Genomic DNA, 26,691 nt, shown 5'->3' with positions numbered 1-26,691 from the left:
CTACAAACAATTTAAGGTACAAGACACCTAYTAAAAAGAAACATTGCTGCTCTCTCATCTTTCATATTAAAAATGCAAATTCCATTTGCCAGTTGGAGCAGCTGCTAGGACAAGGGCAGTCTTCAGTGACTGCTGTACTCTTCCAGAGACCCTTTASTAATTACAATATGCTGTCACATTACCTGCTGGATTGTTAGCTGAAATGCCCGCAAAAGAAAGGCTCAGGCCTGTTCAAAGCACTTAAACTTGTGATCTGTAGGTGGCAGTCAGCGTGCTGCTTTGTACAARACAAGCAAAACCAAGTATCCATGCTGTAATGCAGTCCTATCTGCATAGTACTTTGTTTTTTTTCTTTTTTACTGGCATGATCCATTGGGTTTAATTGCACCCACACTTGTTGGTCAGATGCAGCTCTTGTGGGACTTCATATTAATGGCATTGTTCTTGGCTTTAATTGCATTTTGCAGATATTGTTGATGGAAACTTGAAATCTATCATGAGACTGATCCTGGCCTTAGCTGCTCATTTCAAACCAGGCTCGGGGAGAGCAATGAATCATAGCGCACCAGCTGGCACTGTGGGGAAGAGCGCATCGGCATCAGCTGCCAGTCACAGGCCTCGTTCTGCTGCCGCCGTGGCCCAAGGGGCGGTGGCTGCTCTGGCAGATGTTCGTCAAGATGTCTCACAATTGGGCCGGGATGTTTTTCGGCACAGGCAGAGGTAAGGGGTGCTTCCTGGTTATGTGAGGTCAAGCTGTGTTAGCACTTGGGCAAAATACCTTTTAGGAAAAAAAAAAAAAAGTATCTCTTGATCCTGATGCTTCCCTATGCAAGGGAGTCTCCCATTGCACAAACAAGTGGAGACAAACCACTACTGTCTCAGTGAAACCAATGGTGGCCTGACAAAGGGAAGTACTGATCTGGCCTGGCTACTTCATGATGAAAACTACAGGTATTTTAGCTTCTTTTCAGGTTTAACAGCAAAACGACTGCTGAATTTCTGTTATCTCACTGCAAAAGAACACTTCTTTGTGCCCGAGGCTGCCTTCTTTTCTCCCTCTTGCACTGAGCACAATGCCCTGTCTTGGTGCTGTGTACTTGGAGCCTATCATTTCAAGTGAAACAGAAAACTAAGGTCTTAACTATGGGTCCTGGTTACAGACCTGGGAGCATTTTTTGCCAGAATTATAGTGTTGCTCCTATTGTCCAAGTGCATTCTGTCCTCTACGTTGCTGTTCATCCCAGTGTTATGCTTCCTGCTGTAGACGGATGCAGAATGTTGCCGTGTGCTGTTAATCAGCTGTAAGCAGAGGAGTTCTGGTGATAATGAAGGGAAATGATCCATGTACAGAAGGAATGTGTGACTCTGAAAAGCACATTTTAACACTTGCAAAAGGTGCTATGTGGATTATAATAAGAATAGTAATGACATTTAAATGGAAGCCAGATGGCTGCCTATCGAGGGTTTCATTTACACAGTTAAAGGTCATTTGCCCATATTATACTGGCTCAAGGGAGTACCCATGAAGCAATTTGGAAATGAGGCTGAAATTATATGTTTTGCTGAAAAATTAAATGTTAAAGTTTTTTCTTGCAAAGACCTTAGACCAGGAATTCTTCAGGAAAAACAATCTTTGTTTTATTTGCATATGTTGTTCTTTTCCTTGCCTTCCCAGAACTCTTCTAATTTTTCTAGCCACAGAACTGGGGATGGGTTTAAAAGGTAAGCTCCTATCTGCCTGTGTTTCCTCACACCAAGAATACAGAATGAAGCTCCCTGATACTAGATTTTCTTTAAAAAGTGTCAGTTTTCTAGCTGTCCCCTCCTTCTTACCTTCCTTTCATCAGCTCTCCTGCCATCCTCCTTGGAGACCAGGATAATTTCTGCCCCTGCCAGGTAAGGCTTCCCTCATTCTGTGATTATTACCTCCAGGAACAGCAGCATGGATGAGGAGATTGGAAACCCCTACTGGAGTGTCCGGGCATTGGTGCAGCAGTATGAAGGGCAGCAGAATGTGCCCTCAGAGTCCCACTCCTCCAGGTAAGAAACTCTCTGTTGCCAGGATGTGTCCCCTCATGGTGCCGTGCATGGCAGAGTCTGTACACTGCATTCCCTTCAGTGTGCCCTTCCTTATCACCAGAGTCTGGTTCATTTTGATAGAAAGGAGGGTTCCCAAACTACAGTCTTCTGGCTGATCTGTAGAGTGACGCCTCAGGAACCAGCATGAAGCTATGGTTTTCTGCCATTTCTCCCACAGATAAAACTGATCTCATCTATGATGTGAACACATGGATAAGAGCTGGGAACTCCTGAGTTATAATTACATCTAGAGCTCTGGAGTGTCCTTCAGCAAGACAGGGGGAATAGGATCAGGAAACACCCAGTCCAGGATTTTACTGGTAACCTGAATGTAGAGGTGGAGCTGAGTGAGTGAGCACTGGCATGAGGGATGCTGAGCCAGAGTTCCTGTCCTGCCCTGCAGGAAAGAGGGGGCAGAGTAGCTAGGGTGCAAGAGATGAATGTTTCATGAGCTGATGGAAAAGATGTGGAAGAAAGGAGCTTAAACCAAACAAACGTCATGCCCTGCAGAGAGGAGGGGGCATGTGGATTTGAACAGGAGACAGTTACAGTAATGCACTATTCTTTAATCCAGACCTGTAGTTTCTGGGGGATCAGCAGCTGTTTTCATTGCCATTGTGCCCTCATCCATCACCTCTGTCTCTAGCTTCACAGTTATCTAATTTACCCTTCCATTCCCTGGACTTTCACCTTCAGTCCAGTGCAGCATTTAATTATTTTACTGAAACATCTCCCTCATATTCTTGCAAAGCCCAAAAGTCAGAGTTCACCACGGTTTCCACTGGAGGTGGTTTTGCCCTTTAAAGTAGGACTTGGATCCTGAGAAGTATATGCTCTGTCCTATAAATAGCCTGCAGCCTTGGTTGGGGATTCACTAGCACAAGTTAAGCAAGGTCAAGCTGGGGCAAGTGGAGGCTTTCTAAAGAAATGGCTTCTGCAGAAGCCAGGACTGGTTAGAACTGCATCATGTAACACATTTGCTGTAGGAAGTGGTATAATTCACAGCTGTGAACCTGACCACTATGTGCTGGTCACAACACATCAGGTTGGTGCTTTAGAGGCTCTTCTCACTCCCCCTTGCTTTGGGGCAGAAGTCAAAGCTCTTGCCCCAAATTACTGGGGTGGTGCATGACTGTGGTTTTTGTTGTTGTTTTTGTGGATACAGGAGAGACAGTGTAGCTGAAGAGGTATTTCGGAAACTGCTGTGGTGGGGGAGCTGTTCCAGTGTGGATATGCTCATAGTKAAGGCAGCCTTCCCCTTTTTAAGAAACTAGCTTGAAAATGAAGGACTGGATGTCTGAACATATCAGATCTCCCTGTGGGCATGATGCTTTGCTCCATTTGAGCTCCTCAGGAGCAGACTAAGAGGGCAGAGCTGCATGGGCATGGCTGCAGCTYTCTTGATTCACAGTCTCCTGGCCCCAGTTTAAGCCACTGCTCTGCTCTRTTGTCTCCTTGTCTGGCCCTGAGACTGCCTCAACTAGAATTTTTCCATCGTGCAGGACTGAGGAGGTTCATTTGTCTCGGGCACACTGCCACTGGCCGAGTCTGCAGGCAGGATTTCTCCACAGGATTTCTTGGGGCACTTTTGACGCTTTGTAATATGAAGAGACCTCCATGTACCTGAGAACTGGGGTCACTTGGTCCAACAGAATGGACAGAAGAAGCACAGGAGTTTGGACTTTTCTTCAAAGCTTTGCTGTGTATCACCCTGAGGCCTGCTTCATAAATACTGAAGCCATACACATTCGGAAAGGTATGGGAACTCCATGTGAGCTGGTATCGGACCACTGTCTCCACATGATGTCAGCAGAGAGTGTACTTTTGAAGCTGTCATTTCCAAGGGAGAGATAAAAATTCTGGCCCTGGCAATAGGATTTCATGGCTAATTTCACAGGACTTCAGTGTAAACTTTTTAACTGTGATCTTACCAGGACGGTGAGTGAAATGTTTTGCCTCTCCGCTCGTTCTTCAGTTTGAACTGGCCGTAGGATTTTATGGGTACTCTCCTACCCTATCAGGCGTTGTCAGACAGCTGCTGTTTGCCCCTTTTCACTGGTGAGTGAATATTTCCATGTATGCACATTTTAAATCACTTTGTGATTTTTTTTCTTTTTTTTTTCTCCAGAATGCCATGAGTTTTTCTTAGTATATGGTAGTGGGTATTACTATTGATAATAGGACATAACATGGTGAGAGCCTTTTATATAATATGTGACTTCTGCAATTTTCYTGGACCGTCTACCGTGGATTCAGAAAACAATGTTCCAGCATGCAGATGCACATCTCAAGTGAAATATCTAGCCTTTCAGTGAGAATCCTTGCCTTTTTAATCTGTTTCTGCCTGGAACTTTTAAAGCTGTCTTGTTTTCAGGAGTAAAAGAGCACATCTCCAAATTGGAGCATAGCAGCTACTGTAGAAATTCCAGATGTCAGTAGATGTGGGTGCATAGAGGCCTAAGGCTGGAATAGCAAAGGCCAATGGATTTGTCAAGGCTTTAATGGGATCTAACTCTGGAAAAGCTGAGGATGCTGGAGTTAGGAAAAAGAAACATGGAAACAACCTGTACCTTTGAGAGAAATACTCTTCGTGTTGGTTAATGTCATTAATAGGAAATACTTTCTGGTTGAATTAGAGATTCTGAAACTGCACCAGATTCTTCTGGGTCCTTCTTCTCCACTTTGTTCCCTGTGTGTGTGGATCAGGAGCYGAAGGGAACCCCAGGCCCTTGTAGGTTGCCCAGTAGGTTGTGTGTGGGTTCCCTTCCCGAGCTCTGCTAATCCTGTGTCATGGAGGCGCATAGAGAGCAACTGATAGCTCACCAGGAAATGATCAGATATTRGATCAAGCTGGAGCTAAAACACTTTTTTAATTAAAACTGGGAATATGCCGTGATGTGTAATTAGATTTCAGTCATAATGTCTTGAGAATGGAATTTTCCCCATCCAGTATGTAGACTTGTTCCTTCAAAAACAGAGAGGAGGGTCAGAAATTGTGTTGTGTTCAGCAGCAGCAAGGTCCAAGAGACAGGCTGGAAGGGATGTTTAAGGTGCTGGATTCTGTCAGTGTTATCAAAGGGCAAGACTCCAGCTTTGAGGGCTGGTGAAAGAGAGCAGGCATGGTAATGCTATTGATTTTTTTTTTTTTTTTTTTTTCCCCTCGCATGCAAGGCTCCAGCTGGGGAACAGATCCAGGCTGCCAGGCAGAAGACTGCTTTTCTGTAGCCTCCAGCACTGCCAGATATAGAACTTGCTCTGTGTGAGCAAGGAGAGAGCAGATTGAGGCTATTGTGGTAAAAAGGCATCTGATGCCATTAGCCAGAGGCACAGCAATTACAAACACAGAGGTTGGCTGTTTAATTGCAGGAGGAACTGCCAAGTGGGGAAAGATCTATTCATATCAAGTCTTATCATGAAATCAGGAGTATGTTGTACTGTGGTAGGGCACCAGTCAGTGCCTGGTGTCTCAGAAATCAGACTCAACAGTAGCCATACTCTGTATGCTTTGTTTTGAGTTGATGAATGAAAGTGCTTTGTGAATAGGTGCAGGGAAGACGTAGGTACCTGTGGGTATTCAGGGGAAATGAAGGCTAACTCATGATACACCTCCAGAGAAATGAGGTCCTGGCATGTAAGGCCACTGCATATAGGTCTTGGCTATTGTGGTCCAGCCTTTCATTCTTCTGGGTCTTTTTCCCCATACAAAATGCAGAGAACACCTGTGTTGCCTTCCTCTCATGAATTCAGCTTCCAGTTCCCTTCACCCTTATTTCAAACTCTGTCCCCAAGCAGTTGCACTGACTTCCAATGGACTTTGTTTAGAGGTCTCTTCCTTGCATAGTCAAAATATTCTTTCTCTGAGAATATTGGCTGCATCCTTTCCACTGCAAATCTGGTTCATGCTGGCTATTTTCAGAGCTCCCGAGGACCATGCTTCCTCTTACCTCTGGTGGGATGGATCAGTCGGCGATCTACCCAAGGAAATTGAGAGCAGTGTGAGCTCCAGGTCCTGGTCATGTCTTTTGCTGACCCCAGGCCTCACGATAAAAAAAGAGGCTTGTTTCTCTTTTTCCTTCCAAAGAGAAATAAAGTAGCTCGGTTACAAGAACTGGCTGACAGAAAAAAGCCATAGTTTTTTATTAGCAAGAGGGATGTGGTTAGTAACTGCAGCCATCCCCCTCCATCTAATTGTGCTGCTGCTGAGCCTGTCCCAGAGCATCCCCTCTAATATCAGCCCATTTCTGCATTAACTCTTCAGTAAGAGAGCTCACAGCGYGGCTATCAGAATTCCCAGGAAGAAAAGCTCTAGTAAGCAAAGGCAGTAAAAATGATTCATGGAAAACTTGGCAAAATCAGACTGCGTCCCAGGCCACCGAGCCCCTCACCCATCCCTCCTCCCTTTCCCCTCCCCTTTCCACCAGTCTTCCCACCCCCACCCTGAGCCAGGCATCTCAGAGAAAAGGCTCTGCCTTGCACAGCCTGTGTGACAGCAGGAGAGAGAGGGAGCTAGAGATAGTGAGGAAGCCGTGCGCAGGCTGGGAAGTGCTGCATGCCGTGTTTCAAGACCATATCCAAGGCTGGAAGAGCGAGGAACCTGCTACTTACAGGAGCACCTTCCCTTGGCTGTGCTTCAGCATCTGCAGCAGGTGCTGGGAATCTAAACTGGGCAGAATGGGATGAGAAATGCAACTCGTCATCCAGACCACAGTCTGTGTGATGCAAACAGCAAGGGCGTGCAGCTGACCAAAATGCAGCAGCAAGAGACAAATAAACCAAGCGGAAAACCAGCAAAACCAAAACCCAGGCTGCTGAATTCCCTGACTCTGGAGTCAAATCTGCGTGTGGGGGCTGCGGATCTGCCRTCAGATGGTTTCTTGCAAAGACCCTGAGCGTTTTCTGCTGTGAATCTTTCAGCTCATGTGAAGCAGTCCAGCTTGCAAATATTTCTCCAGTAGCTTGACAGGAGCTGGCGTCTTCTGCACTGAATTTGGAGCATGTGAAGGGACGAGGCATGCCTGTAGCCCAAATCCTGAGGCTCCCTGGGAAGCGGACTCTGTGAGACGAAAGGTTAAAGTGGGATCATGGGAGGGAAGCAGGTCAAATGGTGAGCGATTGTTGCCATTGTCTGTATGAAACAGCAGGGATGGGGTGTTTACTAAAATTATGAGAGAATTCAGGCTTATCACTGTTTCCCTAAAGCCTTGACTGTGTGCACCACTGGCAATGCAGGGACTCAACTGAGCAAGGATATTAGTTAAGACACCAAGCAGTGATAAATGAAGCAGAACCGTTGTCTGCATCGTAAATCTTACTTAAATTGCTTTAATTTCCCAGCACTTATTTCTGCATGCTTTAATTGTGAATTATTATGTACTTTAAAGAGGAAATCATATCAGTGGATTTTTTGTACTCCAATAGGCTTGGTGACTGATGCAAAAAATCTGAAATGTTTTTGGCGGAGTGATGACTAGGGCAACCTTTGGCCTRTGCCTTTGCTTCATCAGCCATTTAAGTGCATCCCGGGGGCTCTTTTGCAGGGTGGTTTGGTATGGTTTGAAAGGCAGTCACTAGTGCCATGTGAACCCCCTGGCCTCTTAAAATAGGGAAACTGCCTGGAAAGGGATCTGTGGATATAGGAACACTGGAGTGAAACTCTTGTGTTAATGTGGTGTGGGATACCAAACCTGTGGTGAGCGCACTACCTCCCCCAGCTGAGATCTTTACAGATTTGCTTTGGTCTGTGGATCCAGTTCTGAAAAGAGCTGACTTGGGGAGAGGGAGGTGTTACTTCCAGGTGGCACCCCCTCGTTTCCTGTAACCTGCTCCTGCCTAGAGCGCACTCTGCCTCTCCACAGTATCCCTTCCAGTTCTCTGCTTTTGTCCATACCTCAGTTTCACCCTTACATCCTAGGTGAGCTTCTCACCCAACAACTTGTAATATTGTTTTTCTAGGAGAGCTCTCATCCTTTTACCTCTTGCCTGGGTGAGAACCTCCAGTGCACTTCCCAGTGGCCGTATCAGGATGGTGGTTTCTGAGGTTCAGAGTCTCAGTTAAGGATGTGCCGGGGGAATATCAAGATCTGCTCCTTAAAGGAAGGCAAATCGCCCTCAGCATTATTGGAGTGTTAGATCAGCCGAGCTGCCTCTCTGTACCTGTGCTTTCAGAAAGTTTCATCCTTAATCTTTGTTGTGTAGCGTAAACCCAATAGTGCTCACTGGGCTGCTGAAAAATTATTTTAAATTTATGCTGTGCATCCATTAAGCCACCTGCTCCTGCTTGTCTTCGGTTGCAAATACTGTATACAGAATGCCCTTAGTTGGGAGATGCTGTGATGGGATCAGACTTCCTGAAGGTAAATCTTTGAGCAAAGCCAGGTGGCTTGGACCCCTTTAACAAACATGCCCCCTGTTCGAGCAGCAGGACAAGAACAGGTCCTGTAGCTGTCAGAGATCCTTGTTAGAGGATGGTTATTCTTTCAGTTAGTGACTTGCATTAATCTTTTCTTTTACTGTGGGGGAAGTCCATTTAGTTTGGATCATTTAAGCTAAATTGCTGGAAGGTCTGGAATATAAATGAAAATTAGGCCAGCACTGGCTGTGGGAGTGGACCAGACAGAACCTGCTAGCAAGTCATTTCCATCTCTGTTGCAAGGCTTTCCTGATTCTGTTAGAGCTGTGGAATATGTAACAGCAGTGCTGGGAAGATGGGGAAGGCGAGCTGTAGAAACCTTTTATTTTTCTAAAACTATTCTATTGTTTCCACTTTGTTTTCTTTTTGTTCTCTCTGGCTTTTGTTTCTGTCTTGAGGAGAATGAAAAATTAACTCCTGCTCACACTTGCAAGAATTAGTTCCTGAGACTTTGGAGGCCCATTAAATGGGTCAGTGAGCTTCAGACACCTTTGATGTTGTCTGGGTGACGCATTTAGGAAGAATCTCTGAAAAAAGGTTGGGAGTTTGGACCTCACAGTCAGCTGAGATGGCTGCACTGGAAAAATGTGGATACTTTTGAGAAGTTTCAACATAGGAACATGAGGCAGTGGTATCCAACTTTGAAAAGTATTTTGCCCTTGGAGTTTCAAGTTGATTTCCCTAGATTGCAGTGATGCTTTTGAAATGCAGGGGTAAGATATGAAGAAAGTCAGGGTGGCTTTCGGTTCAGTTTGCAGTATGCATATAAGACTGACAATAAATTCAGTTTCTGAGAAGAACTGCAGTAGAGTGTGGGTTTATCCTCGTCTGAGTGTGTATGTTAATTCTGTGGTAGCTGTCTCAAATTTACATTCTGTTAAGGAAAATGGAAAGATGAATTGTTCCACAAATCGGTTAGCCACCTATGACATTCATGTAGAGTGACTGAAAAGTTACAAGCCCAGTCTGGTTTGGTATGGCTTCCCTGGCATGCAGATAATTCTTAGTTACAGCGAGACTTCCTACATGTTCACTTATATCTCGGATGAGGATGATGTCAGCCGTTGAGCCTTGCCACACTTAGTCACTGCTAGAAATAACTGTTTCTTCTTTCCTCTGCAGCCTCACATCACCCAGTCCTATCCATAGCACGAAGAGTGAATCCACTGTAACCCAGTCGGAGGAGAAGGTGGAATTTGTGATCATCCACACTGAAGAAACAGAAACTAAAAGAGGTAGCTTGCAGATAATGCTTTACAGCTCTCGCTTTCCTTGTGATTTGTTATATCACAGACTTGCTGAAAAGCTCTCCAGAGACCTGGAATGAACATAGAGAATGGGGTGCTGGGCATCTGTCCATACAAAACTAATCCCAAGACTTCACAATACAGTTGTACCATAATATGGCAAAGTCTGGGAGGCCAGAAAATTAATGTTTGGAAGATGAAAAGCACTGGAGAAGGATTAAGTGTCATATATTATTTATACTGTAGGGAGAATGCTTTCATCTTACATTAGGCTCTGTTGAAAAAACATTCAAAGTTCCCTTAAAGAAGACTAAGTCCATGTGAACTTGTAATGCGCATGAGGCAGAACTTGGCTTTGTGTAAACAGGGTTCTGTTTACAGCACATCTGTGCATAGGTTGAGTGGCTCTTTGTAAGGAATGGAACTGTTGTAGTATTGTTGTGGTGCTTGCATTGAGAAGCCAATGCTGTATTGCCGCAAATGCCCTGTGATATGATCAGTTTACACTTTAGATTCTCAGGCAGGATGAAGGAAGTGTTTTCAAAGAAGTTTCTTATGAGACTTTCTTCTCAGGAGTGCAGCCTAATAATACCTCTTTCTGGTTAGCTTCCATCCCAAGAGCGAAAGACAGAAGCTCTCCTAGGAAATACTGTGTTGCCTCAGCCAGTAAAGCCCTCCTTCAGTGCTCTTTCCAACTTATTTGACTGAGTAGCTCGGTAGCTGAAGTAGCTGGCAGGCTGTGGCTCTTCCCTGAATTCTTAGCAGTACCATGCCCACTTGCTGCCCATGCAGTGCGGTCTTTTAGCTGCATGTCTGTAGAAGTACCACAGCTTGCCCTGGCCAGTTTTGTCTTTGGTTAATTAGGTAACAGGCACCACTATGATTAGCCCTCATGTAACGTCATCCCTTCTTTGCAGAAAAAAATCTACRTTCCTGGGCCACATGGGGGATGATAATAGCTAACCAGTGACCCAACTCACACTGGGGATCAGAAAAGATATATAACGCTTATCTCATTGAAATCTAGACCTACGTTAGTAATTGTGATGCTGATTAATATAGATATGGAAACTTGGTGGCTGGGAACCAGACTATGATACAGCTATTTAGTTATCAGTGAAACATGGGTTAAAATTGCTTCATTTCTTGTTAGGCTCTCTGAGGATGTGTTGCAGGATATCAATGCCTGGATATCACAACAATGGGAAGTACAAGGTATATGGGTAGCTGTGTCAGGCRGGTGTAACCAGCTGGCTCATTCTGTGTCTGTGCAGGAAAAGTTTTTATGTGGTAATTGCAGGCAATCATTGTATGTGGTGCAAGTGTCTTCTGGACTCCTCTGTTGTCCATCATGACCATATTCAGCTGTTCTTTCTTCCAGAAGAGACAGAATCTCAATTTCAGCCAGAGTKGCAAGCAGGAAACCCTGGGTCGTATCTAGAGAATTCATGGGAGGAACAGCTTTTGGAACAACAAGACCATTTGGAAAAGGAAATGGAGGAAGCAAAGAAGATGATTTCAGGCTTGCAGGTAACTGATTTTCTTTTCAGCTGGCTTTTCCCCTCCATATTCTTATTTCTTCATCAGCTGTAGCTGGAAGGTGGGTTATCCTGTGGTTGAGACACTGGCCTGGAACCCAAGAGAGCCGAGTGAGAATCCTGGCCCAGGAGGATCCCCTGTGGTGATCTCGCGAAAGATCTTACAAAAGATCTGTTAGTGGCAAGAGTGGTTCTTCCTGTGTCACCAGAGTATTGGGGTGCCTCCTCTCTGGGAAGAGCTGCTCAGGAACAAGGAAGTATTTGATAGCATCTGGAGTGCATTTGCTGTYGCCAGGTGAGACCTTGCTCCAGCAACAGAATACCACTTGCACTCTGGCCCAAGTGCCTGCTTTGTTTAGGTTCTCTTGGCCTCCTGGACTTATTATTTTGGTGCTGGTCACTTTTTCCAGAATGGAGAATGCAGTGGATGTCTAACTTCCCGCGTGCAATTTTGAAGTGAGCTGGATCAGGCCACAGTCCTGCTGGGTGGAGGATTATGCCTGTCCCCCATCATACTCCATTATATTGAACCAGGACAGACCAGGGAGGGAGGAAGGAAGGAAGGACAGCTGCAGTTACCCCATCCCCAGTGCATTTACCAGGCCTCAAGAAAAGATTTTAACACCATTCTGTGCAATCCAGACAAGACCCTCCCCCCCCTTTTTTAATATATATATATATATATATAAAATTAAGGATTCTCTAAAACTCAATGTTGACATGATTTCTGGGGCTTTTATTCTGTGGGGATGAAGAGAAGGATGGGGAGGAAGAGGAAGATGATATTGCTGTGAAGACCTAAGATCAGTGATGTCCAGTAATAGTAATTTAGGTGGACTGTAAGATGGTAAAGSGCACACTGAATGCAGGTAAGAAAGGAATCCCCTTTGGAGAATCCAGAACAAAGTGTGTGTTTAGAAGTTGATTATCTCCCTGTTATCTTTTGGTTGGAGTCCTGCTTGTAGTTGGGTTCATTGGCTGGGTGAACCATCCTGCAATGCTGTGCTAACTCCTGAATGTGCTGTCACTGTGCAAAGCACGTATGTTACTGTGCAAAATGGTAAAGATAAAGCAGTGTTTTCCCATGTGCTGGGTCTCCCATTCCTCAGCAGGGCGTTTGGCAGCCCGCAGGTTTTGTTAGCGGCCTGGGAAAACAGAGCAGTCTCTGTGATTTGTGATCGGAAGTAATGCAGAGAGACAAGGAATGTCGGGAAATCAATGGAGATTCACAGAGCTGATCATGGGGTCACACAGACTTGCACCAGTCTTTGAGTGAGCTGGGCTGAACCGTAAGATTTGGCACATTCCCCACATGGCTATTTATTTGTGAGACCTTTTTCTTGCTGCCCTGTTCCAGTCCCTCTGTGACCAAATGACCCTCCGCCCCATGTGTTTGTGTGACTCCACGTGGGGAGCAGAGCCCCTGATCCATATGGTAAAGACCCTGAACTCTCTCAGGCATATTCCTTTCTGTTTGTGCTGGGAACCATACTGGCTTTGAATTGTAAATATTTATGTGCCAGTAAACAAAGCGGAGATTGTGTGAGAAGTACAGGCAGCCGGGAGGGTGCTCCCCCTGCGGACAATGGGCAGGAGACACAAAAGACTCCAGAAGAAAATAGATGCTTGGTGCACTGGTGAAATCCGGTTGCGTTATGTGCCCACTGGGAGCCGGGAGAGGCAGCACTGGAAGGACTGGCATGTCTCACTTCCCCCACCCCCAGCCCCGTGTTTCAGGAACGAGGGCAAGCAGCTGGCATTGCTGCCCCCCTCTTCCCCCCGGGAGTAGGAAGAGGCAGCTGATGTTGCTTGCCAAGAAATTGGATTTGATTAATTGATTTTTCTCTCTTGCTCAATATTTAAAAGCCTCCAGTTCATGAAGATTTGACTGAAATATCAGGGACCTGTATGCCCCATAAGGAGCTGAGACCATGGCAGCTTTTTATGTTCCAGTGTGATTCCTCCTTGAGTGTCCTGCTGGGCTGAATTTGGGATGAGCTCAGAGAACTGTTTCCCTAAGAGCCTTTGCATTAACTGAATACAGATTGCTGACAGTTTGCTATTTGACAGCAGTTGCAGCTCTTTGGTGGAGAATTCTGTTGGCAGGCAGAACCCGACCTGTCAGCCTTGACGTCTTTTGGGGCTGAACTGGAGTATTGCTGCACGTGGGCTATTTTGCTTATAGCCATGGAGTTTGAGTAGAAATAAAATAAAAACTATCTGAAAGGAAGGAACGTGATTATTTAAATTATTGACTTGTCCAGTTGTATGTGACATCCTAGCAAATACCAAGAGTTCTGGAAGTTGGAGGCAGAAAGGTCTGTAAAAACCATCAGTTAGGGAGAACCAGCGTGGCATCCCCTAACCATTCACCCTGCTGGAGATCTGGTCCCCTTCTGCCAGTCATGCTTTCTAGGGTGCAGGCTCTTCCCTCCTTCAGGCTGGGCTCAGTCTAATGTGGAAATTCTGGCATCTTCCTGCAAGCTTGTGGGATCTCTTGGGGTTGCTGAAGGAGTTAATACCAAGCTTCTAGCAGCCTTCCTCAAACATGGAGAGAGTTCAAGATCTTCAGCCTGTCTGTGGGGGTGAGGGCTCTTCCCTCACTTGGGCAGCAGTCCTGAAGGTGCCCATCTTGCCTGAAGTAGGACAGAATTATGCTTTCCTGAATATCCTGTTTCTAAATTCTGTTTTAGATATATGGTTAGGAGAATGGCTTCTTTCAGCAGGGGGGCTGCCAACGTGCAGATCCTTAAAGGCATTTAGGCTCTTAAATCCCTACTGATATTAGTGGGAATTAAGACCTACCCAGAAATCAGAGGAGCTGATCCTACTGATTTTTCTGATAGGTATTAAGAATTCAAGTGTTTCAGTGGCCCTTGTATTACTGCTGCTTTTTGTGTGAGCCAGTCTACCCCAGTTCTGGTTCCTAGTGCAGATGGAGACTAGACAACAGGTCTGAGAATAGGAGAAGTTCCTGACAAACTCAGCCCTGCTAGATGTGTTTGTGCCAGAGCTCCTACCTTCCACGGCTCCTGTAAATCACAGCACCTGTGGCTTGGGCAACAAGCTGCTGGATTTTCTTTTTCCGCCTGTGATTTACTGAGCCCTTGGAAGGCTTCAGTCTGGTTCTGGAAGAGAAGCTTCATGATGCAAACCTGGTTCAGCCTCTCTGCTTTAGACTTAAAATCTGTTATTGTAGCAAAGACTTTATGTCATTGAACTGAAGCCTGAGATGGACTTTGCTCCCTGAAAATCCAAGTTGTTGGCTTTATCTGGTGTCTCTCTGTGGGGAAGAATATTGTCTGACAGATATCTCTGGGAGACCTTTCCCAGGGGATAAATTCTGCTATTCATTCCTCAAAAATCTTACTGCTTTGGGGGGGAATAAGCAGAAATGGGAAATGAAACAGTTTAGAGACTGCTGATGTGAATGACTGCTGGCTGGAGCTCTGGCCAACCTGCTTTCCCTTGAAACCCCTGATGAAGTTTGTTTGTTTATTTATTTATTTATTCCTTTATCCTTCTAGGCTTTGCTGCTAAATGGGTCTTTGCCTGAGGATGAGCAGGAAGGTTCCTTTGTACTTTGTGAACATGGAGCCTGCCCTGAAGAGCAGCTGGTGAGCACATTTCTGTACCTACATTTGTCTGATCCAGTAGCTCTGTGTGCTGTTCTGCCATGGGCAGGTGTCTTACGCAGGCAATAACCATGGCGTTTTACATTTAGATCATAATTCGAAGTCGTCTGGACCAGAGCGTGGAGGAAAATCAAGACCTAAAGGTTAGAGGGGGATAGATGAAGGGAAAAAGAAAAGTTCTGGGGGCATGGGATATTTGGAGACTCTGCCCCTACTTTTTTTTTTTTTTTGCTTTGGGTATAYTGTGTAGAGGGTCCAGCTGGGTTCCTACCTCCCACTGCATGGGATCTCCATCCCTCCAGGAGTGTAGAGCTACCTGCTTGCCTGAGATCTGTAATTCTCTTTGACCTGGAGAGCACTCTGAGATTGTCAGTTGGGAAGCGTTTTTTGCACCCAGATTAGCAGTTAATATAAATATATGGGATAACACCAGAAAAATATCTGCTACCTCCCTGGTTTCCCTCAAGCCAATGTTGGTAAGGTCAGTTGCTGTTTTCTAAGATCAATCAAACAAACAAAAAACTAAGTACTGTTTGAATTTAAGTAAGGCCTGAAATAGATTTTTCCTACATGTCCTTGAAGCTGAAGAGATCCAGGTTGTACCAGCTTYACAAAACTTTATCCAGGACAACTGTTAAAATTCTAGCCATGTCTGAACATAAACAATCTTTCAAGTTTGCATAAACAGAGTTAGGAAGAACCTTTCCTGTCACGTCTGCCTCAGTTCAGCTTTCTGGTGGAGCTGACTCTGCGCCCAGTTCTGATGCTGGGAGAGAAGTACTTGCCGTGCCCTTAAGGACAGGTTTGCGGGACTAAGGGACCTTTCTCTCTTGTGTTTAACAGTGGGGGCTTAGAGAGTTGCTCAGCTGTTTAGCCATGTTTGTAACTCATTAAAATGGCTCAGGGCCTGACCTGCTCTTTGATCTATGGCAAAAGGTGGGATGTGCTTTCTTCTGAAGCAGGTGTTTGGGGGGACAGAGCAGTGAGTTAGGGTCACTTCTGAAGAAGTGACACAGAGATCRCATTTAATCAAATTGTTTTGCATTTACAGAAGGAGTTACTGAAGTACAAACAAGAAGCCCGAAACCTACAGGGAATAAAAGTGAGCAAAAAGGCACTTCATCAAATAGTAATAGTAAAGCTTTGGAGTCTGCCACAGCCCAGGAGTGGGGCCAGCAGCAACAATACATCTCTGAGGAGTCACAGGGAATGGAGGGAGCTGTATGAGGGCGGTGAGAGGTGGGGGATCCTATGCTCTGATTCTGGCGCTGGGGAGAGCCTGCTGTTCGAGCAGGCACGAGGAGTTGGATCTTCTGGCTTCTGTTTCTGTCTGTAGGACTGTGGTCAAATATCACCTCTTGTTTCAGTTTCCCCTAAACAAAATACGTGGCGCAGGATGCTTGCTTGGTTCTCATTCCTTCCTTTTTACACTTCTTGGGGTGAGCACAGCAGGACTGGCCTAGTGAACTCATTATTCTTGGCAGCAGAGGCAGAAGAGCATTGGGGCAGAAGAGCATTGGGGAATCCTTGTCCTCTTCAGTTGCAGCATTTTTTTCCCTATTTCTGGCTCCTGTTTGCTCAGTATTTCCCTCTGGAGGTACAAACACTTTAATCTGCTCCTGAGCAGAGATATTTTTAGAACTGCCCATCAGGCTGGCGTGGGAAGGAAATGAACAGCAGTAGCTGTCCAAGGTGGAGCTCACAGCTTCTGGGTAACACGAAGTGAAAGGTGCAGAGGTAGCCCAGAGAGGGGCATCTGCCGAGAGGATTTCATTGCACAATTAGGTCATGCTGAGAGCTTAAGTTTCCTTGTGTCCTTGGCTGACGTTGGCCTCTTTCTGCTGTGTGGGTGGTGCAGATGCATGGCTGGAGATGCTAACTGTAGGCCCTCCAAACACACTGTTGCTTTCTTCCATAAAGACAAATTGGCTGGGCAGGAGCAGAAAGTTCAGGCAGACGCACAGAAATCTGTCACAGATGGCTAAAACATTGGCAGGGGATTCATGAGCAGGGAAGGGCAAGACAGAAGGTCTGAGAGTCCATTTGGGCAGATGTCTGCATGTCTTCTGATCTACTAGGACCTTTGCAACACTTCAGACCTCTATGTGGCCCCAGTGTGTTATTACCATGGGTCTAGATCAGTGGCTTCCCAGGAAAGGGTCTCTGCTTCCGTCTTGCACCTTCCTACAGATAACGCATCTTTTCCCAGGACGCTTTGCAGCAAAGGCTGGCTCAACAGGATGCTTCAGTTCTTCAGCTAAAGCAGGAACTGCTGAGAGCAAACATGGACAAGGAGGAGTTGCACAACCAGAACGTGAGTCACTGTGCTGCTGACTACAACATTATTTTGGAAAGAGGCTGGGGGCCCTGAGGGCTCCAGCAGTCACAGGATGGAGTTAGTGGTTGTTTGCAATAGTTCTTGGGGTCGTGGGATAAAGAAGCACCAGTCAAAGGTCTCTGCACAGTAAACAGTACACAGAGTCCACTAGCAAGCTGAGACACTCACTGGAGTTTCCTGCTCTTCATTCCCACTTCCCATCCTCCAAGGCCTTCTGAAAAAGGGAGGGGCTCCCTTGATGTTTACGGTACAGTTGCATTGCTCCTTCCTTACTGTGCTCCCTGCATTAGCAAGTGGCACTCAACAGGAGAAGCTACCATGTACTGTTTCTGCCAGGAGAGGGCAAGGCTGGGAAGGAATTGCCCTAACCAAAAGGCTGCCATCCTTAGGCACCAGCTCCCCTGAACCCTGCTTCCCTGCAAATACTTGGTGTCTGGTCACCCTTTAGCATAAGGGACAAAGAGGTTTGCACTSTATCTCCAGGGATACATACTTCACACTTGGGTGTTGTTTCTGCAGGTTGACCTTCAGAGGAAGGTTGAAGAGAGAAACCGGCTACTGGCAGAATACAAGGTAAAGAACCTCTTTTTTCCCTGGGGGCTTTGCTGGGGCAGCATCTGGTTGTTCTTCCTTTCTGTCTTGTGAATGTGACTGCTGTCTCTCTGGCACTCTGGCACCTCAGGGAACAGTACTATGGGCAGTGAATTAATTCACAATAGCCATGAATGGAGGGATAAGATGGTCCTTGTGTTCTGTCTCAGCAGCTTTATAGTGGATCTTTTGCTGTCACACTTTTCCTGTGATATCCTGCTAAGTGTCTAACACTCTTGCAGAAACCCATCAAGTCAGCCTGTGTCACTGAATTACCCACTGATCCCTCAGGAATCTGTTTTCTTCGGGTCGGTCACTTGCCTGGCCACAGTGCTTGGCCAGGGGGCTGTAGGCAATAGGAACCTGACTGATTTTTTTCAAACAAAGCTTTGAAACTCAGGTCTAACATCTGATTAAAAGTATATAGATTGTGTAAGTCAAGTTGTAGAGGAACCTGGTCTTGACAGACTGTAAAGACCCTTCCTTGCCTTGAGGAATGTGACTGTGAGCCTTCCTCACTCACTGCCCTGCTGTGATTCCCTTGATCCCTGTGTTGCAGAAGGAACTGGGCCAGAAGGATCGGCATTTACAGCAGCATCAGACCAAACTGGATGAAATGCTTAGGCAGCTTTCTGAGGCCAGCTACCAGCAGGTATGGAGCAGGTGGGCTGCACTGGTGCCCTGAGAGCTGCTACTTGCCTTGCTGGCTCTGTTTGTGCTGAATTTTTTGTTCCCTTTGCAGGTGGATTTGGAGCGGGAGCTGGAGCACAAAGAGGCCCTGCTGGCCCAGTGTATGAAGAGAGAAGCTGAGGAGGTATGCAATGCTTTCGTCCACGTATCAGACTGCCGGAGCAATGTTTCTGTCCAGCTCCTTCTTGCTACCTAGCTCCATGAGTCATTCCCTTCATCCCAGAGAGGTTAGGCTCAATGCAGTCACCTTGGGCTCTAACCAAAGCAGCCAGACTCCACAAAGTGTCCAAGTTACCAAAGCTCTCAGCAGTGAACTCTGGCTTAGTCTCTAATATCATGAGGGATTAACCAGTGAGGGGAGTGCAGGAGTGAGCGGAAGCCAGGTACTCTTGGGTTCCGGTTCCAGCTCTGACACAGGCTAATGGTTAGACCAGGGCTTAGCTTCTTATCTCCTCCTCTTCCTGTTGACACATGCATTGACAGCCTGTAGTTGTCTGGGCAGAAAGAGTGCCAGCCCCAGCATCTGTCCTTGCACGGTGCTACTTCCMCACTGACTGTGCTCACTAGAGCTTACAGAACCCGCTGTGACCTAGTGGCAAACTCCTTCCTCTCTCTGCCCCTGTTTCTGCCCCATATGTGGGGAATCATGTCTGTGCCCTGGGCCATAGGACTGCCTGCACGCTCCTTTGTGAGAATATTTACTTGGTAGAAGGTGCCAGTTGTATCGCTGATTTTTGGAAAGTCCTCTYTTCACTTTGAAGTTGGCAAATAGGAAGACTTCCTTGCAAAAGATTCCAGTTATGCTCCTTGTGGCGTGCATATCTCCCCCTGAATAGGTGATGGGCTACAGCAATCACAGTGCTCAGAGTAATGGCTTCCTCCAGACGGCAGGAAAAGGAGCTGCTCCCACAGCCCACCGAGGGGTAAGTGCACCTAAGGGATATTTTCCCAGCCAGGGGCTCCAGGTAGCACCCTTCTCCTTGAGGCTGCTAGCTTAATAAGGGAGATTTCCCCTTTATAAGGCCTGTGGCTTTAGATGGGAAGAAGGCAGCCTGGGATCAGTCTGATTAACTTGTGGTCTCTTGGGCAGACAAATGACTTGCAGCTGGTCCGTGATGCCCTTCGCAGCCTGAGGAACAGCTTCAGTGGCCATGACCCACAGCACCACACCATTGACAGTCTGGAGCAGGGCATCTCCAGCCTGATGGAACGGCTGCACCGCATGGAGACACAGAAGAGGCAAGAGAGAAGGGTAAAAGTTTCCGAGTGCGCTTGGCATTTTACTTCCACCCCTCATGCACAACTGCAAGCTGAGCAGCAAGGGGAGCTTCAACATGGCAAGTGACCGTTGGTTCTCATTCTTTTCGGTTTTGCCCTTAGGTCCGAGGGAAGTCGCCGGCAAACAGAGCAGCAAACGAGTATAGAGACTCCTGGCCTCCCAACTCCAGTAAGTGCCTTTCAGCTCCTTTGCTCCCATTGCCAACTTCATTGCTCAGATTTCCTGGCAAGAGTCCAGGGCACAGCAGCCCCTTGGGTATCTGCCACCCCCAGCCTCTCACTCCACTTCATTTACTTGAGCTCACTTCCTTCCCTTTAGTCATTTGCTGCACAGACAAGACTTCACCGCAAAGGAATGGGGGCAAGGACCATCTCTGGCTGCTTGTTAGTACAGCCCCATCACAGTGGGAGCCTGTCTGGGCCCTCTGGGTAGTGCTGCAGTATAAATAATTATGACAAATAATTACCCCTGGGATCAGTGGGAAATGCGATGTTATTTCAGGTATCCTGCTGTCTTGCACCATCTAGTGGGCACAGATAAGTGTACAGCTGCCTCCTCCCCTGCTCCCCCCTTGGCGTCTAGCTCCTTTCATGTATTCCCAACAGCACAGCATTTTCTGACACCATGTTTCCTGGCTGCAGCAGCTCCAGTTTGCTCTTCATCATGAAGTCTGTTTTTCCAGTGTTGGCTGTAAATGTCATCTAGAAAATCTGTGAGGTTGAAGGGGAAATGCCTGGCAGGAGGGGAGCCCTGTAGGTACTGGGGAAAGACAGAGGCACCTTTCAGCTGTATTGCAGTGCCCAGCAGCAGGGCAGCGTGGAGGTACAGGATGGGGAGAAAGGCTGGAGAGGAGCTCAGGAGCCAGAGGTGGGCTCTGCTGAGGCTTTGCAGGGTTCTCCCTCCTCTCCTGTAAACTGCAGTTCTGACAGCAACCTCTACGTCATGTATCCTCTGCATGCAAACTGCACCGCTCCGTTTCTCCTTAGGGTTTGGCAGGCTCCATCCCCTTCACTGCAGCAGGGAAATCATTCAGTCTTGCAGCCACAGACCTAGAATTACTTGGGAGTAGAGAGTTCTAAGGGGAGGTGGCTCCAAAGACTTCTTAAACCAGAAAGCCTTTGTGATTGGGCATCTTCACTGCTTTCTTCCTGCTAGGAGGGCCAAAACCCCACCAAGTCACCGAGTGTGAACCTTCTCCTGCTTCAGCTTTTGGCACAGGCACAGTGAATTGTAGGGACAGAGAAAACAAGGCAGCAGCCAGAGGGAGAGAAGCACAAATGCAAAATCCATGCACAAACACTCATTCTGGCCAAGTAGAGTGGGCAGATGGGGAGGAGACATGATCATGATCAGTCAGTTCATCCTGCTCCACCCATCTGCAAGTGATAATGTCATTGTGGGCCCAGCCAGTAGGACGGGGCACTGTTCGGTCAGCTGCTCTTCCAGAAATGTTCTGCTGTCACTACCGAGCTGGTAGGCAAAGTGCCTGTGGAGTAGGTGGCGGTGGCAGCATGCACCTTTGTGGGTGGGACAGAGCAATCCTGCAGAGCTGAGCTAGGCACTTCGTGCAGGCTAAATGCACAATCAGGGGGTGGCTCTACTCCAAAATGCAAAGCTTTCCAGTAAGCAGGGCAATGCCTGGCCCTTCCCAAGGGGATGGCCTCCCTCATAAGAGTCTTTCCCACCTCCTGGTTCTCTACTGTGATGGTGAGTTTGATGCTGAGAGTACCTCCATTGTAATGCGGCAGGAGACAGACCATGTTCACTGGTGATGGTTCTCTGTGCTCTTTTCTTTGCAGAACTGCCTCACTCTCACAGCACACCCACGATGAACACCAGTGCCTGCACCAAAGTGTTGTACTTTACTGACCGTTCCCTCACACCTTTTATGGTCAACATACCAAAGAGGTGAGGCCTGGCTTTGCCTTGCTGACATGGGTACAGGAGTTGCTCGTTTCCCTAAAAGCACTAGTCTGATCTCTTCCTGGTATGGTCACTACTGGCACAGGTTCCCTGTGCATTAACTCAGACATTTGAGTTCATACCATTGATTGGAAAAATTGTCTAAAGCAGACCCCTAGCTGATACATTTGTTTATTGGATTCCCCAAGAGATTTTGTGGGTATTTTTTTTCTTCTTTATTAATTTCCAAGGGAGGCAGCCAGGCAGTTCTACTGTGGCATGTAGTGCAGGACTCCCCTGTGCAAAAGGGAAAAGGACAAAGGTTGTTTGGGGGGGGGGAAAAGCAACTTTTAGGTCTTAGGAAAAGAGAAGGTGATTCTTCCTCTGAAGAGGATCTGGGGGCTGAGAGGTGTGTTTCTTGTGGGGGCTCTTTTCACATCCCTGTGCCCAGGGTGCCACATGCCTAGCCAGGTGGCTTAGCATGCCACTGAACAACGCCTGAACTAAATCTGTGACAGTATACCATGCAATAGTGCGAAACTCTTCCCTTGCAGGTTAGGGGAAGTGACTCTGAAGGATTTTAAGGCAGCTATTGATCGTGAAGGAACCCACCGGTACCACTTCAAAGCTCTGGATCCAGAGTTTGGCACAGTTAAGGAGGAGGTAGGTGTGGAATTTAGCTGTCAGCCAGTGAGGCGTGCAGTATTACCACTTAGCCCTGGAGACTGTGGTCATACTCACTTCTGAATGAATGAAATCTTTGAACTTGCCTCAGAACAGAGTGCCGTGTTTTCACAACTGTAGATCAGGTTCCTCTTGTAAAGCACTGAAATGGGATGTCTTCATCCCCAGCCAGACCAATGACATGACTGTGATTGCAGTTGCCTGTGGTTTGCAGAGCCCCTTGCGCAAAGAGCTGGCTATTTGCAARGGCAATCTATGACCCAGCATTGCTCAGGGGACACTGGGCAAGAACCTGTGCTACACTTGTAGCTCTTCAGTGGCTCTGTGAACTCTGTTGCGGTGCAACACCCTGTAAGCAAAKGAGACTTATTGAAAACCCATATTCCCCTACTTTGTCTCTTAAAGGTTTTTCAGAGGTAATAGTGCTTTTGTGGCATCTTTTCCTTTGCATCCTGCATTACAGCACCTGTTTGGGCAGTGGCTGGTGTTGGCACTATTGTCACTTTATCCCTTCGGATTCATTAAAGGTTATTGGGCTACTTCCTCTTTCACAAGTCCRTAAAGGCAAGAGAGATTACCCTCTCTGGCAACAGTCAGGTGACTAGGTAGCCATTCTGCAGAAAACAGCTGTGTTGTGATCTGATAGATCACAAAAGGCATGTTTCTTTTTGTCAAAAAGACAAAAMCCCCCAAACCACCAACAATAATCCTGACTGTTATTGATTAGAGAAGGAGCCTAAGCTGTTTCTCCCCTATAGCCTTAAGGGAATATTCAGGTGTGTGTCAATGCTGGATGAGATRCATGTTCCATGGTCTGTGTAATCTGAGCTAATGCCCTTGATTTCATGTCTTCCTCTTCTTATGSCACTCACATGCAGGAAAGTGGTGTCCTGTCTCCAGAGGTGACTGGACTTGCTCCTTTTTCTTTCTTTTTTTTTTTTTAACAGGTATTCCATGATGATGACATCATTCCTGGTTGGGAGGGGAAAATTGTGGCCTGGGTAGAAGAAGACCATGGGGAGAATTAATCAAACTTTTAGGTCCTTTCACTGTGGGAACCTGTAAATGGCTGCTGAGCTCAGAGAATGACCAAAAAGCGTGTGTCCTAGGAGTGCAATTCAAGCTGCCAAAAGAGAGGGCTGCTCTGCAAACAACGGGTAACACATGCTGTTGTGTGCATGGACACCTGGCATCTAACTTTCCATGGCCAAATGCAGACATGTTGTGAGACTGAAATGACAGGTCTGTGGGAAGAAAACACCTTGCTTTGTCCTGTCAACTAAACCCTGAAGGCCTTAATGATGCATTTCTCCCTTCCCCTGCTTCTCCATTCCCACAATGTCTGCACAGTGGCCTGTGATCTGAGCATTTCAACGTTGGTTTGTTGTACACAGTATTATATAAATCTGCACTGATGGCAAAAATGTGAAGCTTTGTCTTCATGAGTCAGAAGATGCTGCTAGATTCTGCGARCAGAAGGTTTGACTGACTCCAGTCCTGGACTTGCATGTACTACAGGAGCAGGGTGAACTTTGTGGACAGTCCAGACTGACAGTATAGAAATCTGAGCTGAGGAGGGAAGACAGTCTTCTGAAGCCTTCATGCACTGTCTAAAGCCAAGATCATCAGCTTGGCAAAGCTCCCCTTCTCTCCAAATTCAGGCTTCCAATTCCTAGCCCTGCTCCTCCCACCTGCCTTYCAAACCTGTGCTCACTCCTTGAGGTCCATTGTGGGTTTGCTTTGTTGCTGTGGGAACTCTGGTAACTTGGTGCTTGCTTATCTGCTGAAATATTTCATTTGRGGGAGGGAGCTGGATTCACCTACTTCCCCAGGTACTTTTAACTCCCCTCCTTGATAGGCCCCTTTCCCTGCACTCCCGCCCTCTGCTCTCTTCCAGCAAGGCAGATGGATTGTCGTCTCCTGCACAACCAGCAGACATGTCTCTTCAGGGTTAAAGTAGTAGCCTGAGTCTGGGTGCTGCATCTGCCTCCTTTTCCCTAGCCTTTTCTGTGCAGGCATCAGTGTGCGCTGCTGTCCACTGATTGCCAGGGCCACCAAACACATAGGCACAGTGGTAGGATAAACCCTGTCAGCACAGCACCCGTTCCCACTCCTTGGGGTGCCTGAGGGAGCAGGAGATAAATTGTTCGTTGGGAAGGTACAAGCCCTGACGTCCGTGAGTGTGGGTTTTTTTGTTTGTTTGGTTTGGTTTTCCCCTCGCTGGATTGCCTCTCTGCCATGCAGCTGGACTTCTGCAAAGCTGGCGGTGGTTTGCAGCAGACACTGTTGACTGAAAAGGTCAAATGGCGAGTCAAGGCTCTGCTCATCCTTGGTACGTGTGGCTCTGCCATGGGCTACCTGTGTGTCTGTGCTGTGCATGAGGCTGGGAGAGGGTGAACTTGGTTTTATTGTTTTATATTAATGTCCTTTTGTAAACCTGTTCCTGTTTTTGGAATTGTTTTATACCAGTTTACATTGTTGTCTGAGGACTGTGGATATTTTTATACCTGTGCAAGTGCTTTCTGTATATTTCTGCACGCATTATACTGTATTTTACTYCTTTTCTAGTGGATGCTGAGATGTTTTATATGCTCTCCTGTTAACACAACACAGTGGGCTCATAGCTTTATTTTACTATGGAAATCCAAATAGTTCCTACTGGGTTTTATATTTTGGCAGCTGGTATAGACAGTAACAAGGCCACCTCTCTTCTCACTGCTTTACTGTCCAGAGAAGAGCTTAAGGCTGTCATGTAGCCCATGCTGCACTGGCACAATATCTAGTGCCTGCTGTTTTCTACAGCTTGTTACGGTGATTTCTTTTTCTCACAGACAGCAGCCAGGATAGCAATGGGAAAGCTGATTGGGGGTGTGAGGGGGAATATATCTGTCCTGGAAAGGAAACAAAGATTATCTTCCTCCCTGGACATGGTTCCTCTGTTGCAAGATGCTTAGTGGTTTGCTGTAAGAGAGCATGGGGTTATCATACTGAAAATCATTGTTGTATTTCAATTGCAAATTTTGCTGAAGTATTTCTTACTTCAGATTTTACTTGCTGGTTTTATTTGACCTGGAATCACACACTGAGGCTAGAATTTTATGGAGACAAGGCAATTTTCAAGGTCTGTACTTGCATTTCTCTGTTGCCCTCTGCTACTCAAAGATGGAGCAGTCTGGTTTTGGAGGACTGAGGCAGGAGAGGTTGTTAATATGACCAGAGCTCCTAATGGATAGTGTTTCAGTACAGCCTTGCCCAGAAGCTGTCCATCCAGCCTGCCCATGAGGAAAATAACTGTCTCCTATGTCAACTAACAGCTATTACACTGGTTCAGATGACTGTAACCATGGTCATATCTAATATCCTTACTTTCACTCCTGCTAGACAGCCAAGGACTGAAGGCTCTCTGGAGCAGGAATGGGATATACTGGGAATGGAGTTGGACTGGGCTGAATTCTTGCTCCTTTGGGCTGGTAGTCACATGCCTTTCATAAGTCTTAACATCACATATAAACCAGGACAAAAAAAAGACATGCCCTGAGCCAGAGCTGATGGGTTCCTACATGCAGCCCTTACGGTGATGCTGGGAGCTGATTTTGGGGTGTGATGGTAGAATTGCCTTATTCTCCTCCCCTGTGGCTCCCACAAAATTAGGGTTTAGCTTCATTTCTGCAGTGACACTGCTGCCTTCTCTGGATTTTTTACCTTTGCACAGGGGACAGAAAGAAGCCTGAAGGAGGTGAGGAACATCAGGCACAAGGGGGGAGAGAGACCAGACACAGGGTGGAAAATCTGGGGGCCAGGTTCTTCTCTTGCTTTCACCAGCCCGACGCTGTAGGAACAGCAACTTGAGCAGATTTATAGGGGGGGTACGTTCCTAAAACTCAAAGCCTAGGACTTGAACTTTAACTGTTTTGCATCTGTGTTTATTTCTGTCCCCTTTTCTTCAATGTTACTTCTGTTTCCTATAATTGTAACTTGATTATTTAATACACACATGTTATATGTAAAATTATATTTTCATAGAAACTCTGACGTTTGCATTCATGGCATTAAAAGGGCAGTTATTCCCAAGCCTGGCCTCCAGGAAAGTGAAACCGAGGGATATCTATAGGCTTAAGCCCAGCCGTTGCCGCCGGGCTGCGCTTTGGATTAGTGGAGCCGGCCGTTATCTCAATAAACGAGGATGTGCAAACAGTGTCTGCGTGCTGCCTGGGAAGGGGAAGGAGGGCTGCTTGGGCAGGGGAAGGCGTGAGGGGGGTCACGGAGCCTGCTCAGTGGGTAAAAACACCATTTAGCTGC

The 26,691-nt window shown here is 46.8% G+C and overlaps 1 protein-coding gene across 2 annotated transcripts in view; it reads left to right on the top strand.

Annotated features, from left to right (window-relative positions):
- The window catches only part of DIXDC1 (DIX domain containing 1), a 41,816-nt gene extending 15,294 nt beyond the window's left edge, over window positions 1-26,522 (top strand). For both annotated transcript variants that reach the window (XM_026068674.1, XM_026068673.1), the window contains exons 4-20: window positions 468-720; window positions 1,933-2,040; window positions 9,611-9,723; window positions 11,117-11,265; window positions 14,801-14,890; window positions 14,998-15,051; window positions 15,960-16,010; window positions 17,118-17,222; window positions 17,766-17,819; window positions 18,397-18,489; window positions 18,580-18,651; window positions 19,364-19,450; window positions 19,618-19,779; window positions 19,908-19,974; window positions 21,606-21,714; window positions 22,263-22,371; window positions 23,340-26,522. In XM_026068674.1, coding sequence (XP_025924459.1) covers window positions 468-720; window positions 1,933-2,040; window positions 9,611-9,723; window positions 11,117-11,265; window positions 14,801-14,890; window positions 14,998-15,051; window positions 15,960-16,010; window positions 17,118-17,222; window positions 17,766-17,819; window positions 18,397-18,489; window positions 18,580-18,651; window positions 19,364-19,450; window positions 19,618-19,779; window positions 19,908-19,974; window positions 21,606-21,714; window positions 22,263-22,371; window positions 23,340-23,420 — 1,757 coding nt within the window. In that variant the 3' untranslated portion in view covers window positions 23,421-26,522. The remainder of the gene's footprint in view (window positions 1-467; window positions 721-1,932; window positions 2,041-9,610; window positions 9,724-11,116; window positions 11,266-14,800; window positions 14,891-14,997; window positions 15,052-15,959; window positions 16,011-17,117; window positions 17,223-17,765; window positions 17,820-18,396; window positions 18,490-18,579; window positions 18,652-19,363; window positions 19,451-19,617; window positions 19,780-19,907; window positions 19,975-21,605; window positions 21,715-22,262; window positions 22,372-23,339) is intronic.
- The last annotated feature ends 169 nt before the right edge of the window (window positions 26,523-26,691 follow it).

The sequence above is a fragment of the Apteryx rowi genome, unplaced genomic scaffold, assembly GCF_003343035.1.
Source record: "Apteryx rowi isolate R43461 unplaced genomic scaffold, aptRow1 scaffold_278, whole genome shotgun sequence".
NCBI lineage: Eukaryota > Metazoa > Chordata > Aves > Apterygiformes > Apterygidae > Apteryx > Apteryx rowi.
This window is presented reverse-complemented; position numbering and strand designations above follow the sequence as displayed.